This window comes from Pristiophorus japonicus, chromosome 11, assembly GCF_044704955.1.
Source record: "Pristiophorus japonicus isolate sPriJap1 chromosome 11, sPriJap1.hap1, whole genome shotgun sequence".
Classification (NCBI taxonomy): Eukaryota; Metazoa; Chordata; class Chondrichthyes; family Pristiophoridae; genus Pristiophorus; species Pristiophorus japonicus.
The window spans coordinates 137,791,374-137,807,907 of NC_091987.1; the positions used below are offsets into that span (position 1 = coordinate 137,791,374).

The following is a 16,534-nucleotide window of genomic DNA, read 5'->3' on the forward strand; positions in this document are numbered from 1 at the left end:
CCCGCTCTCGGGTAAGTGATTTGTCATACCTTTAAGAGTTGGCTTTTCCCGGGATTTGATTCGGAGATCCGTGCATGCGCAATGGGTCCGCAAAAGGTACCGACCAAACTTTTGTTATTGCGGGCCCCGCCCCAGCTCTGGTGTACAATGGCTGATTTAGTGCCTCCGTCAGCTCTTCGACCGATTCTGAAGAATTTCCGGTCGGGAGACGCAAACTTTTTCAAGGCACTAAAAGTACCGCTCCGTCTGGATTAATGCCGCAACAGAGGCACGGCCGAATTTCTCCCCCAAAGGGTCTGCAAAGGGACAGAGATAGACTAAGTGAATGGGCAGTAACATGGCCGATGGAGTATAATGTGGGGAAATGTGAGGTTATTCACTTTGACAGGAAGAATAGAAAAACAGAATATCTTTAAAATGGTGCGAAACTTTGAAATGTTGGTGTCCATGGCGATTTGGATATTCTCGTGCACGAAACACAGAAAGCTAGCGTGCAGGTAGAGCAAGAAATAAGGAAAGCAAATGGTATGTTGGCCTTTATTGCAAGGGGGTTGGAGTATAAGAGTGGGGAAGTCTTGCTACAATTGTACAGGGCCTTGGTGAGACCACACCTGGAGTACTGCGCACAGTTTTGGTCACCTTATCAAAGGAAGGATACAATTGCCTTGGAGGCAGTGCAACAAAGGTTCACTAGATTGATTCCTGGGATGAGAGGGATGTCTTACCATGAGAGATTGTGTACAATAGGCCGATACTCTCTGGAGTTTAGAAGAATGAGAGGTGATCTCATTGAAGCATACAAGGTTCTGAAGGGGATTACAGGGTAGGTGCTGAGAGGTTGTTTCTCCTGAATGGAGTGCCTAGAATTAGGGGGCATAGTCTCAGGATAAGGGATAGATCATTTAAGATCAAGATGAGAGGAATTTCTTCACTCAGAGGGTTGTGAATCTTCAGAGTTCTCTGCCTCAGAGGGCTGTTGGTGCTGTGCCTTTGAGTATATTCAAGACTGAGACCGATAGATTTTTGGGCTCTCGGGGAATCAAGGGATATGGAGATCAGGTGGGAAAGTGGAATTGAGTACGATGATCAGCCATGATCTTACTGAGTGACAGAGCAGGCTCGAGGGGTTGTGTGGCCTACTCCGGTTCCTAATTCTTATGCTCTTATGGCAGACATTCTCGAAATTCCACTGGGGATAGTGGCCTTATAGATGGAGGAAAGGCTTTGGGGAGTCAGGAGATGAGTCACCCACTGGAGAATAACCAGCCTCTAACCTGCTCCTGTAGCCACAGTATTTATGTGGCTGGTCCAGTTAGGTTTCTGGTAAGAATGTTGGACAGAGAAGCAAAATGAACATCCTTTGCTTGGAAACATTCTTCTTCCTGCATTGCAAGTCACAAAGTGATATTGTTTAAAACCACAGGCTGCTGACGCAGGTCAGAAGCTGATCAGATCATGGTGTCATTGTCCCGATTAGGATAGGCTAATATTGGAGATCGGTCTAGACAATGGGGAAGCTGGAACAAGCAGACGATCCGGCAACATCCCAGATTGTGTGGAAGGCATCCCAGGTGAGTTGTTAATTTCAGATTGGCCAGAGGAATGGAGACGCAGAAACTAACACACAGACTATCTGAAAAATCACATTCATAATCTGAGATGGTTTCAATGTGATTCACGTTCCTTTGAAGTACAAAATGACAGCTAAGTTGAGCAATAGTCAACAAACAGGATTGCCATTAACTGTTAGACAGAGATGCTAATGACAACTGTGATGGTTCAGGAAATGGTATGGAGGTATTGATGGATACAATTTACTCTGCAAAGGACAAGAATGCAGTCTGCAGCTTTCTTGTTCCTTGGGGTTTAAAAGCAGAAGCCAGTCTGCAGTTCAAGTTGTCAGGTCAGAACTAGGAGTCAGGCCGAAGGAGTGTGGAGTCAAGGCAACAGAGGAAGGCACAGCTTGACAGGCAACTGGCGAAGGGATGTTGGGCCTTACCCTGGATAGGAGCAGGTAAAATCAATCCTTGCCCTACTCTGTTAACGACCACTTAAATACTCACATGTATCAATCTTTTACTTGTTGACAATAAAATAGCCATTATAAACCATATTGGTGTCAGTCTCGAACCATTCGATCTTTCCTCCGCAAATTAAGAGACCACAGGCGACCCCCAGGATGTTGTTGATGCTAATGGAATTGGATGTCAAGGGCAGGTGGTTAGACTCTCTCTTCTTGGAGATAATCATTGCTTGGAACTTGCGTGGCATGAATCTTACTTGCCTCTTATCAGCCCATACCTGAATATTGTCCAGGCCTTGCTGCATGCGGGCATGAACTGCTTCATTATCTGAAGAGTTGCGAATGGAACTGATCACTGTGCAATCATCAGTGAACATTCCCACTTCTGTCCTTATGATGGAGGAAAGGTAATTGATGAAGCAGCTGAAGATGGTTGGGCTGAGGACACTGTGCCGATGAACTCCTGCCATGATGTCCTGGGGCTGAGATGATTGACGTCCAATAACAACAACCATCTTCCTTTGTGCTAGATATGAGTCCAGCCAGTGGACAGGATTCTCCCTGATTCCCATTGACTTCAATTCCATGAGGGCTCCATGATACCACAACCGGTCAAATGCTGCCTTGATGATAAGGGCACTCACCTCATGTCTGCAATTCAGCTCCTTTATCCATGTTTTGTCCAAGGCTGCAATGAGGTGTGGAGCCGAGTGGTCCTTGCGCAACCCAAACTGAGCATCGGTGAGCAGGTTAGTGGGGAGTAAGTGTGGCTTGATAGTACTGCTGACGACCCCTTTCATCACTTTGCTGATGATGATTGAGAGTAGGCGGATGAGATGGTAATTGGCCGGATTGGATTTGTTCTGCTTTTTGTGGATAGGACGTACCTGGGTAATTTTACACTTTGTTGGGTAGAAGCCAGTGTTGTAGCTGTACTGGAACAGTTTGGCTAGAGGCACGGCTAGTTCTGGAGCACAAGTCTACAGTGCTGCACCTGGGATGTTGTCGGGGCCCAGAGCCTTTGCTGTATACAGTGTGCTCAGATGTTTCGTAATGTCATTCAGAGTGAATCAAATTGGCTGAAGACTGCCTTCTACGATGGTGGGAACCTCAGGAAGAGGCCGAGGTGGATCATCCATCTGGCACTTCTGGCTGAAGCTGGTTGCAAATGATTCAGCCTTGTCTTTTGCATTCACCTGCTGAATAATTGGATAAGTGAAGAAAGATATGAAGCAGGGGAAGATGCAGGTTTATGGTTGGAGAGTGCGCAGTCGTGTCATGTTAGTTCACACTATGGTCCCATGACTATCAGACATCCAACAATTAATTGCTATCCCCTTCGGAAGACAAATAAGTGGGGTCCAAATGGGGTCAAAGCACCTGCAAGAAATGTCATGACTGTTGATGGAATTTCAGAAGCAAGTGAATCGCTTTGGCAGACTTAGTAATCCAATACTAAAAAATAATTTAAAAGGCTAAAGGAATGTTGGCCCTTATCTCGAAGGGGCTGGAAAAAATAGGGGTGTGAGTTACATTCCAGCAGTACAGTGCTCTGGCCAGACCACATTTAGAAAACTGCATCCAGTTCTGGGCATCACATCTCAGGAAGGATATATTGGCCTTGGAGAGGCTGCAGCACAGATTCAAAAGAATGATACGGGGCGAAGATGTTTAAATTATTAGAACTAGTTGCATAGAGGTATGTCACGGAACCTCAGTCCCATCGAATGCACATCCTGCCCCACGTGGGGAGTCCAGGATGCTTCTCATGTTCTGGACAACTGCAGGAAGTGCTGCCAACTGGAGAAGCTTCAGTTCTGGTTTCGGAGTTTGAGCAGCGGCTGGCATGAGGTAGTGCATCCGCGAGGCTGAGAGCTACATGGATAGCACATTGCAGGAGGTGGATACCCTGCAGCTTATGAGTTTTCAGACAAAAAGGGAATGGGTGACCACCAGACAGACAAGGAGGACCAGACAGGTAGTGCAGGAGTCCTTTGAGTGCATCTTGCCTTCTAAGCGATATTCAGTTCTAAATACTGGTGAGGCTGTTGGTTCCTCTTGAGCGTGCAGCTAGAAGCAAAGCCATGGCACCATGGGTGGCTCAGCTGTACATGGGGTGAGAAGGAAGGTCTGGAACGCATTAGTGACGGGGCTTCAATATTTATTGGAACAGACAGGTGTTTCTGCGGCCACAGACGTGACTCCGGGATGGTATGTTGCCTCCCTGGGGACACGGTCAAGGATGTCACTGAGCAGCTGCAGGGCATTCTGAGGGGGGAGGGTGAACAGTCAGAGTTCGTGGTCCATATCAGTACCAATGAAATTGGTAGAAAGAGGGATGAGGTCCTGCAGGCAGATTTTAGGGAGCTAGGAAAGAGATTAATAAACAGGACCTCAAAGGTAGCAATCTCTGGATTATTCTCGGTGGCACACATTAGTAAGTATAGGATAGGAGGATAGAGCAGTAGAGCATTTGGCTGGAGAGATGGTGCAGAAGGGAGGGCTTTAAATGCCTGAGGCATTGGAACCGGGCCTGGGGGAGGTGGGATGTGTACAAGCCGGACAGGTTGGACCTCAACAGGGCCGGGACCAATATCATCCCGGGGGATGGGGGACATTGCTAGTGCTGTTAGGGAGGGTTCAAACCAGCTTGGCAGGGGGATGGGAACCTGAGAGTAGATTCAGAAGAGAGAGAAGCAAAGTTGGAAATGGAAGGCAGAAAATTCGGGAGTGTGGAAGGCAGAGGTAACAAAGGCTAGAAAATAGACAACAAAGGGGATTCGCAGTGCTTCATGGCATGTACTTCAATGCAAGGAGTTTAGTGAATTAGGCAATGAGCTGAGTGTGCAGATAGACACGTGGAAGTATGATATCATAGCTTTTACTGAAACTTGGCTGAAAGAAGGGCAGGAATGGCAGCTCAACATTCCTGATTAGAGGGTTTTCAGACGAGATCGAGAGGGAGATTAAAAACGAGGGGGGAGGCTGGGGAACGGCCATATTGGTTAAAGAAACTATTGCAGCTGTGAGGAGGGAAGGATCATCAAATAAGGCCATACGGGTTGAACTGAAGCAAAAAAAGGGGCAATCACACTGTTGGGAGTATATTATAGATACCAAAATAGTCAGAGTGGGATACAAGAGCAAATATGTAGGCAAATTTCTGAGATGAGCAAAAACAATAGGACAGTAAACATTGGGGATTTCAACTACCCTAATGTTAACTGGGATAGCATTAGTGTAAAAGGCATAGAGAGTGCAGAATTCTTATAATGCATTTAGGAGAACATTTTAGTCAGTATTAATTTTAGGGAATGAAGGTGGGCAGGTGGGAGGGTTATCAATGGGAGACTATTTTGGAGGTAGTGATAATAATTTAGTGTAGTTATGGAAAGAACAAAGATAGAACAGGAGTAAAGGGGAAAGGCCAATTTTACTATGCTGAGATGCAATTTGGCTCCTGGAAACAGCTATTTAAAGGTGAATCATTGTCAGAGCTGTGGGAGGCATTCAATGATGAGATAGTGAGGGTTCAGAGCAAATATGTTTTTTTTTATTCATTCACGGGATGTGAATGTCGCTGGCAAGGCCAGCATTTATTGCTCATCCTTAACTGCTCTTGATAGGATGGTGGTGAGCCGCCTTCTTGAACCGTTGCAGTCTGTGTAGTGAAGGTACTCCCAAAGTGCTGTTCGGGAGGGAGTACCAGGCATTTGACCCAGCGACGATGAAGGAATAGTGATATACTTCCAAGTCAGGATGGTGTGTGACTTTGAGGGGAATGTGGAGGTGGTGGTGATCCCATGCACCAGCTGCCCTTGCCCTTCTAGGTGGTAGATGTTGCAGGTTTGGGAGGTGCTGCCGAAGAAGCCTTGGCAATTTGCTGCACTGCATGTTGTAGATGGTACACATTGCAGCCACGGTGCGTCGGTGATGGAGAGAGTGAATGTTTAAGGTGGTGGATGGGGTGCCAATCAAGCGGGTTCCTTTGTCCTGGATGGTGTTGAGCTTCTTGAGTGTTGTTGGAACTGCACTCATTGATGTAAGTGGGGAGTATTCCATCACACACCTGACTTGTGCCATGTAGATGGTGGAAAGGCTTTGGGGAGTCAGGAGGTGAGACGCTCGCCGCAGAATACCCAACCTCTGACCTGCTCTAGTTGTCACAGTATTTCTGTGGCTGGTGCAGTTAAGTTTCTGGTTAATGGAGACCCCCAGGTTATTGATGGTGGGGGATTCGGCGATGGTAATGCCGTAAAATGTCATGGGGCGATGGTTAGACTCTCGCTTGTTGGAGATAGTCATTGCCTGGCACTTGTGTGGCGTGACTGTTATTTGCCACTTATCAGCCCAAGCCTGAATGTCGTCCATCCAGGTCTTGCTGCATACGGGCATGGACTGCTCCATTATCTGAGGAGTTGCAAATGGCACTGAACACCATGCAGTTATCAGCGAACGTCCCCACTTCTGACCTTATGATGGAGGGAGGGTCATTGATGAAGCAGCGGAAGATGGTTGGGCCTAGGATGCTGCCCGGAGGAACTCCTGCAGTCCTGGGGCTGTGATGATTGACCTCAAACCACGACAACCATCTTCATTTGTGATGTGTATGACTCCAGCCAGTGGAGAGTTTTCCCCCTGATTCCCATTAACTTCAGTTTTGCTCGGGCTCCTTGATGCCACACTCGGTCAAATGCTGTCTTGATGTCAAGGGCAGTCGCTCTCACCTCACTTCTGGAATTCAGCTCTTTTGTCCAAGTTTGGACCAAGGCTGTAATGAGATCTGGCTCCAGAAAAAGGGTGGGACTCCCAAATCTAGAGTCCACTGGATGTCAAGCAGTATATAGGGTTGGATAAGGCAGAAAAGGGAAGCTTATGTTAGATACCAAGAGCTTAATACTGCAGAAAGCCTGGACGAATGTAGTAAGTACAGGGGTGAAATTAAAAAGGAAATTTGGAAACAAAGGCATGAAAAAATATTGGCAATAAAATCAAGGAGAACACAAAGATATTTTGTAAATACATAAAGAGCAAGATGATATCTAAAGAAAGAGTAGGGCCTATTAGAGACTAAAATGTGTGTGCAGACGGAAGGCATGGGTATAGTTCTTAATGAATACTTTGCATGTCTTCACAAAAGAGAAGAACAATGCAGATATTGTAGTTAAGGAGAAGGAATGTGAAATATTAGATGGGCTCAACATAGTGAGAGAGGAATTATTAAAGGGTTAGCATCTTTGAAAGTAGATAAATCACCAGGCCCGAATGAAATATATCCCAGGCTGTTAAGAGAAGCAAGGGAGGAAATAGCAGAGGATCTGCTCATCATTGTCCAACCCCCTCTGACAATAGGTGTAGTGCTGGAGGATTGGAGGACTACTAACATTGTACCGTTGTTTAAAAGGGCAGAATGGTATAGACTGTGCCAGTGAGTCTAACCTCAGTGGTGGAAAAAATTCTGAGGGACAATATTAATCGTCATTTAGAAAGGCATGGATTAATTAAGGACAGTCAATATGGATTTTCTGAGGGAAGGTTGTATATGACTAAATTGATTGAATTTTATGAGGAGGTAACAAGGAGGGTCGATGAGGGTAGTGTATTTGATGTAGTCTACATGGATGTGAGCAGGGCTTTTAACAAGGTCCCACATGGCAAACTGGCCAGAAAAGTTAAAGTCCACAGGATCCAGGGGAAAGAGTCAAGTTGAATCCAAAACTGGCTCAGTGGCAGGAAGCAAAGGGTAATAGTCAAAGGTATTTTGTGACTTACCAGTGGGGTTCTATAGGGCTCAGGGGTTTCTTGCTTTTTATGGTATATATCAATGACTTAGACTTCAATGTAGAGGACATGGTTAAGAAGTTTTCAGATGATACAAAAATTGTATGTGTGATTGAGAGTGAAGAAAAACTTTGAGAATGTAACATAGAAACACAGAAAATAGGTGCAGGAGTCGGCCATTCGACCCTTTGAGCCTGCACCACCATTCAATATGATCATGGCTGATCATGTATTTCAATACCCCATTCCTGCATTCTCTCCATACCCCTTGATCCCTTTAGCTGTGAGGGCCACATCTAACTCCCTTTTGAAAATATCTCATGAACTGGCCCCAACAACTTTCTGTGGTAGAGAATTCCACATGCCCACAACTCTCTGAGTGAAGAAGTTCCTCCTCATCTCGGTCTTAAATGGCTTACCCCTTATCCTTAGACTGTGACCCCTGGTTTTGGACTTCCCCAACATCGGTAACATTCTTCCTGCATCTAACCTGTCCAATCCCATCAGAATTTTATATGTTTCTATGAGATCCCCTCTCATTCTTTGAAATTCCATTGAATACAAGACTAGTCGATCCAATCTTTCTTTATATGTCAGTCCTGTCATCCTGGAATCAGTCTGGTGAACATCGCTGCACTCCCTCAATAGCAAGAATGTCCTTCCTCAGATTAGGAGACCAAAACTGTACATAATATTTAAGGTGTGGCCTTACCAAGGCCCTGTGCAACTGTACGAAGACCTCCCTCTTCATATAAACAAATCCTCTCGCTATGAAGGCCAACATGCCATTTGCATTCTTTACTGCCTGCTGCACCTGCATGCCAACCTTCAATGACTGATGTACCATGACACCCAGGTCTCGTTGCACCTCCCCCTTTACCAATCTGTCGCCATTCAGAAAATAATCAGCCCTCCTGTTTTTATCACCAAAGTGGATAACCTCACATTTATTCACATTATACTGCATCTGCCATGTATTTGCCTAATCACCTAACCTGTCCAAATCACCCTGCAGCCTCTTAGCATCCTTCTCACAGCTCACACTGCCACCTAGCTTAGTGTCATCTGCAAACTTGGAGATATTAGTTTCAATTCCTTTGTCTAAATCATTAATGTATATTGTAAATAGCCGGGGTCCCAGCACTGAACCTTGCGGTACCCCACTAGTCACTGCCTGCAATTCTGAAACTGACCCGTTTATTCCTACTCTCTACTTCCTGTCTGCCAACCAGTTCTCTATCCACTTCAGTACATTACCCCCAATACCATGTGCTTTAATTTTGCACACTAATCTTTTATGTGGGACCTTTTCAAAAGCTGTTTGAAAGTCTAAATACACCACATCCACTGGCTCCCTTTTGCCCACTCTACTATTACATCCTTAAAAAATTCTAGAAGATTTGTGAAGCATGATTTCTCTTTCATAAGTCCATGCTGACTTGGACCCATCCTGTCACAGCTTTCCAAATGCGCTGCTATTACATCTTTAATAATTGATCCAACATTTTCCCCACCACCGATGTCAGGCTGATCAGTCTATAATTCCCTGTTTTCTCTCTCCCTCCTTTTTTAAAAAGTCGGTTTACATTAGCTACCCTCCAGTCCATAGGAACTGATCCAGAGTCGAAAGAATGTTGGAAAATGACCAACAATGCATCCACTATTTCGAGGTCCACTTCCTTAATTACTCTGGGATGCAGACTATCAGGCCCTGGGAATTTATCGGCCTTCAATCCCATCAATTTCCCTGACACAATTTGCTGAATAATAAGGATTTCCTTTAGTTTCTCCTTCTCACTCGACCCTCGGTCCCCTAGTATTTCTGGAAGGTTATTTGTGTCTTCCTTAGTGAAGACAGAACCAAAGTATTTGTTCAATTGGTCTGTCATTTCTTTGTTCCCCATTATGATTTCACCTGATTCTGACTCTAAGGGACCTACATTGGTCTTCATTAATCTTTTTCTCTTCACATATCTGCAGAAGCTTTTGCAGTCACTTTTTATGTTCCCTGCAAGCTTACTCTCATATTGTATTTTCCCCCTCCGAATTAAACCATTTGTCCTCTGCTGTATTCTATATTTCTCCCAGACCTCAGATTTGCTGCTTTCTTTGGCCAATTTTTTATTTGCCTTTTCCTTGGATTTAACACTATGCCTAATTTCCCTTGTAAGCCACGGTTGACCCACCCTCCCCATTTTATTATTATGCCAGACACGGATGTATAATTGTTGAAGTTCATCCATGTGATCTTTAAATGTCTGCCATTGCCTTTCCAATGTCAACCCTTTAAGTATCATTCGCCAGTCTATCCTAGCCAATTCACATCTCATACCATTGAAGTTACTTTTCTTTAAGTTCAGGACTCGAGTCTCTGTATTAAATGTGTCACTCTCCATCTTAATGAAAAATTCTACCATACTGTGGTCATTCTTTCCTAAGGGGCGTCGCACAACAAGATTGCTAATTAATACTCTCTCATTACACAACACCCAGTCTAGGATAGCCAGCTCTCAATTGGTTCCTCGACATATTGGTCGAGAAAACCATCCCTTATACACTCCAGGAAATCCTACTCCACCGTATTGCTACCAGTTTGGTTAGCCCAATCTATATATAGATTAAAGTCACCCATGATAACTGCCGTACGTTTATTGCACTAAGAGGGTAGATAAAGGGGAACCAGTGGATGTGGTATATTTGGACTTCCAGAAGGCATTTGACAAGGTGCCAAATAAAAGGTTACTGCACAAGATAAAAGTTCATGGGGTTGGGGGTAATATATTAGCATGAATAGAGGATTGGCTAAAGAACAGAAAAAAGAGAGTTGGGATAAATGGTTCATTCTCAGGTTGGCAACCAGCAACTATTGGGGTACTGCAGGAATCAGTGCTTGGACCCCAACTATTTAAAATCGATAATAACAATTTGGAAGAAGGGACCAAGTGTAATGTAGCCAAGTTTTCTGATGATACAAAGAAGGGAGGAAAAGCAATGTGTGAGGAGGACACAAAAACTCTGCAAAAGGACAAAGACAGGCTAAGTGAGTGGGCAAAAATTTGGCAGATGGAGTATAATGTTGGAAAGTGTGAGGTCATGCACTTTGGCAGAAAAAAATCAAAGAGCAAGTTATTATTTAAATGGAGAAAGATTGCAAAGTGCTGCAGTACAGCGGGACTTGGGGGTACTTGTGCATGAAACACAAAAGTTTAGTGTGCAGGTACAGCAAATGATCAGGAATGCTAATAGAATCTTGGCCTTTATTGCAAAAGGGATGGAGTATAAAATCAGGGAAGTCTTGCTACAGTTATACAGCGTATACCTGGAATACTGCACACAGTTTTGGTTTCCATACTTACGAAAATATATACTTGCTTTGGAGGGATTTCAGAGAAGGTTCACTCAGGTTGATTCCGGAGAGGTTGACTTATAAGGAAAGGTTGAGTAGGTTGGACCTCTACTCTTTGGAATTCAGAAGATTGAGAGGTGATCTTATCAAAATGTATAAGATTATGAGGGGGCTTGACAAGTTGGATGCAGAGGGAATGTTTCCACTGATGGGGGAGACTAGAACTAGGAGTCATAATCTTAGAATAAGGGGCTGCCCATTTAAAACTGAGATGAGGAGAAATGTCTTTTCTCGGAGGGTTGCGGATTTGTGAAATTCGCTGCCTCAGAGAGCTGTGGAAGCTGGGACATTGAATAAATTTAAGACAGAGATAGACAGTTTCTTAACCGATAAAGGAATAAGGGGTTATGGGGAGCGGGCAGGAAAGTGGACCTGAGTCCATGATTGGATCAGCCAAGATCGTATTAAATGGCGGAGCAGGCTCGAGGGGCCGTATGGCCTACTCCTGCTCCTATTTCTTATGTTCTTATGTAAGAAAGCTGTAGACTGCAGGAAGATATCAATTAACTGGTCATGTGAACAGAAAAGTGGCAAATGGAATTAAATCTGGAGAAGTGTGAGGTAATGAATTTGGGGAGGGCTAAAAAGGCAAGGAAATACTCAATAAATGATGGGATACTGAGAAGTGCAGAGGAATAGGGGGACATTGGAGTGCATGTCCACAGATCCCTGAATGTAGCAGGGCAGATAGATAAAGTGGTTAAGAATGTATATGAGATAAGAACATAAGAACATAAGAAATAGGAGCAGGAGTAGGAATTTGGCTCCTCGAGCCTGCTCCACCATTCAATAAGATCATGGCTGATCTGATCTTGGCCTCAACTCCACTTTCCTGCCCGCACCCCATAACCCTTGACTTCCCTATCATTCAAAAACCTGTCTATCTCTACCTTAAATATATTCAATGACCCAGCCTCAACAGATCTCTTGGGTAGAGAATTCCAAAGATTCACAACCCTCTAAGAGAAGACATTCCTCCTCATCTCCGTTTTAAATGGGCGACCCCTTATTCTGAAACTTTACTCCAATTCTAGATTCCACCACAAGGGGAAACATCCTCTCTGTCCTTTTTGGCCCCCTCAGAATCTTAAACATTGCAATGTGTATAGGCCCAGCTTGCTTAAACTTTCTTCATCCCAGGAATCAATCTAGTGAACACATGCATGACAAATCTTTTCGAATTTTTTGAGGATGTAACTAGTACAGTGGACAAGGGGGGGCAGTGGATGTGGTGTATTTAGACTTTCAAAGGGCTTTTGACAAGGTCCCACATAAGATTAGTTTGCAAAATAAAGCACATGGTATTGGGGGTAATGTACTGAGATGGATAGAGAACTGATTGGCAGACAGAAAGCAGAAAGTAGGAATAAACGGGTCCTTTTCAGAATGGCAGGCAGTGACTACTGGGGTACCGCAAGGTTCAGTGTTGTGACCCCAACTGTTTACAATATACATTAATGATTGAGATAAAGGAATTGAATGTAATATCTCCAAGTTTGCAGATGACACTAAGCTGAGTGGTAGTGTGAGCTGTGAGAAGAACGCTAAGAGGCTGCAGGGTGACTTCGACAGGTTAGGTGAGTGGGCAAATACATGGTAGATGCGGTATAATGTGGACAAATGTGAGGTTATCCGCTTTGGTGGTAAAACCAGGAGGGCTGATTGGTAAAGGGGGTGGTGCAACAAGGCCTGGGTGTCATGGTACATTGAAGGTTGGCATACAGGTGCAGCAGGCAGTGAAGAAGGCAAATGACAGGTTGGCCTTCATAGCGAGAGGATTCGCGTATAGGAGGGAGGTCTTCCTACAGTTGTACAGGGCCTTGGTAAGGCCACATCTTGAATATTGTGTACAGTTTTGTTCTCCTAATCTGAGGAAGGACATTCTTGCTATTGAGGGAGTGCAGGGAAGGTTCACCAGACTGATTCCCGGGATGACAGGACTGACATATGAAGAAAGACTGGATCGGCTCGGCTTGTATTCAATGGAATTTTGAAGAATGAGAAAGAATCTCATAGAAACATTAAATTCTGATGGGATTGGACAGGTTAGATGCAGGAAGAATGTTCCCGATGTTGGGGAAGTCCAGAACCAGGGGTCACAGTCTAAGGATTAGGGATAAGCCATTTAGGTCCGAGATGAGGAGGAACTTCTTCACTCAGAGCATTGTGGCCATGTGGAATTCTCTACCGCAGAGAGTTCATTAGATATATTCAAAAGTGAGTTAGATGTGACCCTCACAGCTAAAGGGATTAAGGGGTATGGAGAGAAAGCAGGAATAGAATATTGAAATGCATGATCAGCCATGATCATATTGAATGGTGGTGCAGGCTCAAAGGGCCGAATGGCCTACTCCTGCACCTATTTTCTATGTTTCTATGTTTCTCTGAACTGTCTCCAATGCAACTATATCCCTCCTTAAATAGGACCAAAACTGCACACAGCACTCCAGGTATGGTCTCACCAATGCCCTGTACGTTTATAGCAAGACTTCCCTACTTTTCTACTCCATCCCCCTTGAAATAAAGGCTAACATTCTATTTGCCTTCCTAATTACTTGCTGTACCTACATGCTAACTTTTTGTGTTTCATGTACAAGGCCCCCCGGATCCCTCTGTACCTCAGCATTTTGCAGTCTCTTTTTTTATTCTTCCTACAAAAGTGGATAACCTCACATTTTCCCACATTATACATCATCTGACAAATTTTTGCCCACTGACTTAACCTATCTATAAACCCGTTACACGCGATATTAAGTTCCATTGACCATGATACCGCCCGTTACAGACGATATTGAGTTCCATTTACGGTGATACCGCCTGTTACACACGATATTCAATTCCATTGATAATGATACCGCCCGTTACACATGACATTCAGCTCCATTGATCATGATACTGCCTGTTACACATGATATTGAGTTCCATTGACCGTGCTACCACCCATTACATGCAACATTCGGCTCCATTTACCATGATACCGCCTGTTACATGCGATATTCAATTCCATCAAGCGTGATACTACCTATTTGGCACCTTCACCTGAGACGAATTTCTCAGACTTGTTATTCACAAGGACTTCGTGGTGGTCACTGCTTCCAATATTGTTATCAACAGATGCACCTGCGACAGATAAATTGGTTAGGACGAAGCCAATTACATTGTTTCTTCATGTTGATTCTCTCACTGACTGGCACAAGCCCATTCGGGCAGCTTTATCCTTCAGGTTACAGCCAGCTCAGTCCGTTGTGGTGTTACTGAGCCATTCTTAGTGATCAACATTGAAAACCCATGCACAATATATTATGTGCTCTTGATTCTTTCTGTACTTCCTCGAAGGGGTATTTAACATGGAAGAATATTGATTCCTCAGCTGAGGGAGGCCGGTAGGTGGTCATCAGCAAGAGGTTTCATTGTCCGTGTTTGATTTAAAGCCATAAGACATCCAGTGGGCCAGAGTCACTGTTGAGGACATCCCAGGCCATTCTCACCCATCTATATACCCACTTCAGATGGTTCAGACCTGCCGGTGAGGTAGTACATACCATGGATGATGATGGGCCATTTTCTGATAGGTATTGTTCTGTGGGCTTGACTTGCCCTTCAGACAGTTCTACCCCTTTTGCACCAGTTGCCGGATGTCAGCTGAGTTTGCATGGCCTACTGGACTGGGTGGCCTTTTTGGTGACCGGATTTAATGACTAGAATTGTTCGGTTTCATTTTTATTAGCCTTTTCTTTAGTGTTTTGATGCAGCTGAGTGGCTTGCAGGGCCATTTCAGGGGGCAGTTAAGAGTCACATTGCTGGGCCATTTCAGGTGGCAGTTAAGAGTCACATATAGGCCATGGTTAAGGATGGTGGGTTTCCTTCCCTAAACGACATTAGTGAACCAGCTACCAATGCGGCAGCCTCATGGTCACTTTTCATTGCAGATGTTTAGTTCATGGCACCATGGCTGGCTCTGTTGCACACGAGGACAGGAAAAAGAGTGGGAGAGTGAGAGTGATAGGGGATTCAATTGTAAGGGGAATAGATAGGCGTTTCTGCGGCAGCAACCGAGACTCCAGGATGGTATGTTGCCTCCCTGGTGCAAGGGTCAAGGATGTCTCGGAGCAGGTGCAGGACATTCTAAAAAGGGAGGGAGAACAGCCAGTTGTTGTGGTGCATATTGGTACCAACGACATAGGTTAAAAAAAGGGATGAGGTCCTACAAGACGAATTTAAGGAGCTAGAAGCTAAATTAAAAAGTAGGACCTCAAAAGTAGTAATCTCGGGATTGCTACCAGTGCTATGTGCTAGTCAGAGTAGGAATCGCAGGATAGCGCAGATGAATGCGTGGCTTGAGAAGTGGTGCAGCAGGGAGGGATTCAAATTCCTGGGGCATTGGAACAGGTTCTAGAGAGGTGGGACCAGTACAAATTGGATGGTCTGCACCTGGGCAGGACCGGAACCAATGTCCGAGGGAGAGTGTTTGCTAGTGCTGTTGGGGAAGAGTTAAACTAATATGGCAGGGGGATGGGAACCAATGCAGGGAAACAGAGGGAAACAAAAAGGAGACAAAAGCAAAAAACAGAAAGGAGATGAGTAAAAGTGGAGGGCAGAGAAACCCAAGACAAAAAACAAAAAGGGCCACTGAATATAAAGGGCCTGTAGGAGGGGTCAAAACTAGAAATCATGGTTTAAAAACTAGGATTAAAACACTCTACCTAAACGCATGCAGCATTCGAAATAAAGTAAATGAGTTGACGGCACAAATCATTACAAATGGGTATGATTTGGTGGCCATTACAGAAACATGGTTGCAGGGTGGCCAAGACTGGGAATTAAACATACAGGGGTATCTGACGATTCGGATAGACAAGAAGAGAAAGGAGGTGGTGTAGCTCTGTTAATAAAGGATGATATCAGGGCAGTTGTGAGAGACGATATTGGCTCTAATGAACAAAATGTTGAATCATTGTGGGTGGAGATTAGAGATAGTAAGGGGAAAAAGTCACTGGTGGGCGTACTTTATAGGCCCCCAAATAATAACTTCACGGTGGGGCGGGCAATAATCAAGGGAATAATGGAGGCATGTGAAAAAGGAACGGCAGTAGTCATGGGGGATTTTAACCTACGTATCGATTGGTCAACTCAAATCGCACGGGGTAGCCTGGAGCAGGAATTCATAGAATGCATACGGGAATGTTTCTTAGAACAGTATGTTACAGAACCTACAAGGGAGCAAGCTATCTTAGATCTGGTCCTGTGTAATGAGACAGGAAAATTAAACGATCTCCTAGTAAAAGATCCTCTCGGAATGAGTGATCACAGTATGGTTGAATTTG

The 16,534-nt window shown here is 44.6% G+C and overlaps 1 protein-coding gene across 1 annotated transcript in view; it reads left to right on the plus strand.

The window, feature by feature from the left end:
* Positions 1–3,724: 3,724 nt before the first annotated feature.
* The window catches only part of LOC139275592 (probable G-protein coupled receptor 139), a 34,722-nt gene continuing 21,912 nt past the window's right edge, over positions 3,725–16,534 (plus strand). Inside the window, exon 1 of the mRNA XM_070892764.1 lies at positions 3,725–3,874. Within this exon, the coding sequence (XP_070748865.1) occupies positions 3,725–3,874 (150 nt within the window). The remainder of the gene's footprint in view (positions 3,875–16,534) is intronic.